At 46.2% G+C, this 2,500-nt stretch overlaps 1 protein-coding gene across 1 annotated transcript in view; it reads right to left on the reverse strand.

Annotated features, from left to right (window-relative positions):
* The window catches only part of LOC125038370, a 346,499-nt gene that overhangs the window by 225,568 nt on the left and 118,431 nt on the right, over nt 1-2,500 (reverse strand). Inside the window, exon 5 of the mRNA XM_047631869.1 lies at nt 2,304-2,408. Within this exon, the coding sequence (XP_047487825.1) occupies nt 2,304-2,408 (105 nt within the window). The remainder of the gene's footprint in view (nt 1-2,303; nt 2,409-2,500) is intronic.

A 2,500-nucleotide genomic window follows, 5' to 3' on the forward strand; every position in this document is an offset into this window, starting at 1 on the left:
CATCGCTTTATCTCCATTGTATTTCTCCGCATTCCTCTTCCCTCCAAATCGTGATCCTACTCTCGTTTTGTTAAGTACATATTTTGTTCGGCTATAATGCACCTGTATATATCTGTAGTCTCGTGTGGTGGATGTCCGAACGGAGATATATGTGAGGAAAATAAAACACAATACATTAAACCCTCATGTAAAAAAAAAAAAAAAAAAAAAATACATACAAACGTACATGAATACATGCACGTACGCACGCACACACCATACATTCAAGCGCACGCAAGGCAGTTTTGCCTCATACTGAGCTTGTCGTAACCAGTGATTTACAACGCAAGCGAAACAAAATGTATAGGAAAATTTATCGTCCATAAAGGCATCCTCGTGTATGTGTCTTTGGGTAGTTTTCACAAAAGCCGAATTGTACTTTAACAGGCAAAGGGGCGACACTATCTTTTATTTGCGTACAGTGCCCTTGCCCATTCGATGTACCCTTTTCGGTGAAAGTACTCTCCTAGATTAAGGTAATGTTCAAGTACTCGACAAGATTAAGATATGGTAGCTTACTTTATGGAGGCACTCTACATAACCAATAAAAATGCAGTATACCACAGAATGATATTCTATTATGTAAAAGTTCAAATCTAAAACACTGGTTCGTTACCCAAGCGCAGTAACCTCCAGCTCGTTCTTTGGATGGTGAAGTCATCATTTCTTTTTCCAGTGTCAAAACGTACTCATTATATTGTTCACATACGCACTATACAATCACCGAGACGTGTATCGCTCATCGCACGTTAAGTCTCGGTTCAAGCTGTGCGTTCTCGGTTCTTGCGAACGCGAATATAAAGCCGCAGGAATGTGTTGGCGAGTTGCCGACTCCGTATTGAATGAAACGTGTTTTGATAGTATACTCTGACATGTGTAAAAGCATCGGGGAAGAAAGTATTCAACTGGGTGAAGGTTACTCGAGTGAAGGTAATCTACCACTTGGCGATCTACCCTGTAAAATTAGCCTACCAGGTTAAGATTTTTCGACCATTAAGTAGTACTCTTCTACGTAAAACTACTTGGGTAGATGAGGCTGCCATACATGGCGACGGATCATAACCAGGTGAAGACAGTCTACCAGGTGACGGCGCTCTCCCGCGACAGAGATACCCGCGCCGAGTAGAGAGAGAGAGGAAGGGTGAAGGAGGGAAAGTGTGCGAGTGTGAGGGAGGACGTGAGGGTGGGAGTGAGGCCTCATGTCAAGGTGAGTGTCGTACTTGGCAGGAAGGAAGTGTGCGGTTAAACAGATGTATTTGTCGGAATGTCGGAGTAAACACATTGTGATAATTGCTATGATCATTCACGCAGGGTATACGCGTATACATTCATAACAATGTGCGTATATCCATGTGTGTGAGTGTGTTTGTGTGTGTGTGTGTGTGTGTGTGTGTGTGTGTGTGTGTGTGTGTGTGTGTGTGTGTGTGTGTGTGTGTGTGTGTGTGTGTGTGTGTGTGTGTGTGTGTGTGTGTGTGTGTGTGTGTGTGTGTAGGTGTGTGTGTGTAGGTGTGGGTGTGGGTGTGGGTGTGGGTGTGGGTGTGCGTGTGTGATTGCGTGCGCGTGCGCATGTGCGTGCGTATCTATGCGCGCAAGGCGTGTGTGCTACATCTTTATGCATGTGCTACGATCCGCCAATAACTACGTAGAAGGCGACCCCGAAGCACATCCAGACTACTCCTGCGTTCGGGCGCACGAGTTCCTCCACGTCTGCGTCGTGGGAGCAGTTGGAACGGCGGCCGGAGGTGGTCACAGCGCCGCGCCTGGTGCCGCCGCCGCCGCTGCAGTTGCTGTTATTGACCGACATGAATGACGTGTTTGTGGTCTGGTGCCTGACTGCTGCCAGGGTGAACCAGGATGGGCCATGATGCGACACGCGGCTTTAAAAAAAATCATGCATGATGCAACGTGATAGAAGGTTTCGGAGGACGAACCCGTGAGCAGTATGTCGTGCCCCCGAGTAATCGCTGGTGACAGGTGTGCGCTACTGAGCCGAGGTTGAATATTTCATGTTTATGACAGCTTCTCTATTCTTAAATATGAATGCAGAGAACTGAAGTGTGCAAGGGCACTGCGAACATATACCTAAATAAATCTACCGTCGACTCTGAATGGTTAATCAATATCAATCCGCCGATGGCAGCCCAAGGTCACCTTCTTGGCTCTGCTGTACTGGTGTGGATTCAAATTCTAAACAAGCGTCGAAAACTCGATAAGACATGCGAGAAAGATAATTACATCCTTGTTAATTAAAACAAAAATCTTACCCGAACATCATTGCGCTGTGTGACAGTCCGGACTAGGTCATCCTCGGTCGAGGACTGAGTCACTGCCCACACTCGGAGCTCGCTCTCGGAGCTACACAGACGAGCCTGAAAGCGAAAAAAATGCGCGTTCAGTATTATGAAACCGATCCAATTTATTTTTTGGTATAACTCTACTAACATTTGGTGTTCTTGCTTAA

The sequence above is a fragment of the Penaeus chinensis genome, chromosome 24 (assembly GCF_019202785.1).
Source record: "Penaeus chinensis breed Huanghai No. 1 chromosome 24, ASM1920278v2, whole genome shotgun sequence".
Lineage (NCBI taxonomy): Eukaryota > Metazoa > Arthropoda > Malacostraca > Decapoda > Penaeidae > Penaeus > Penaeus chinensis.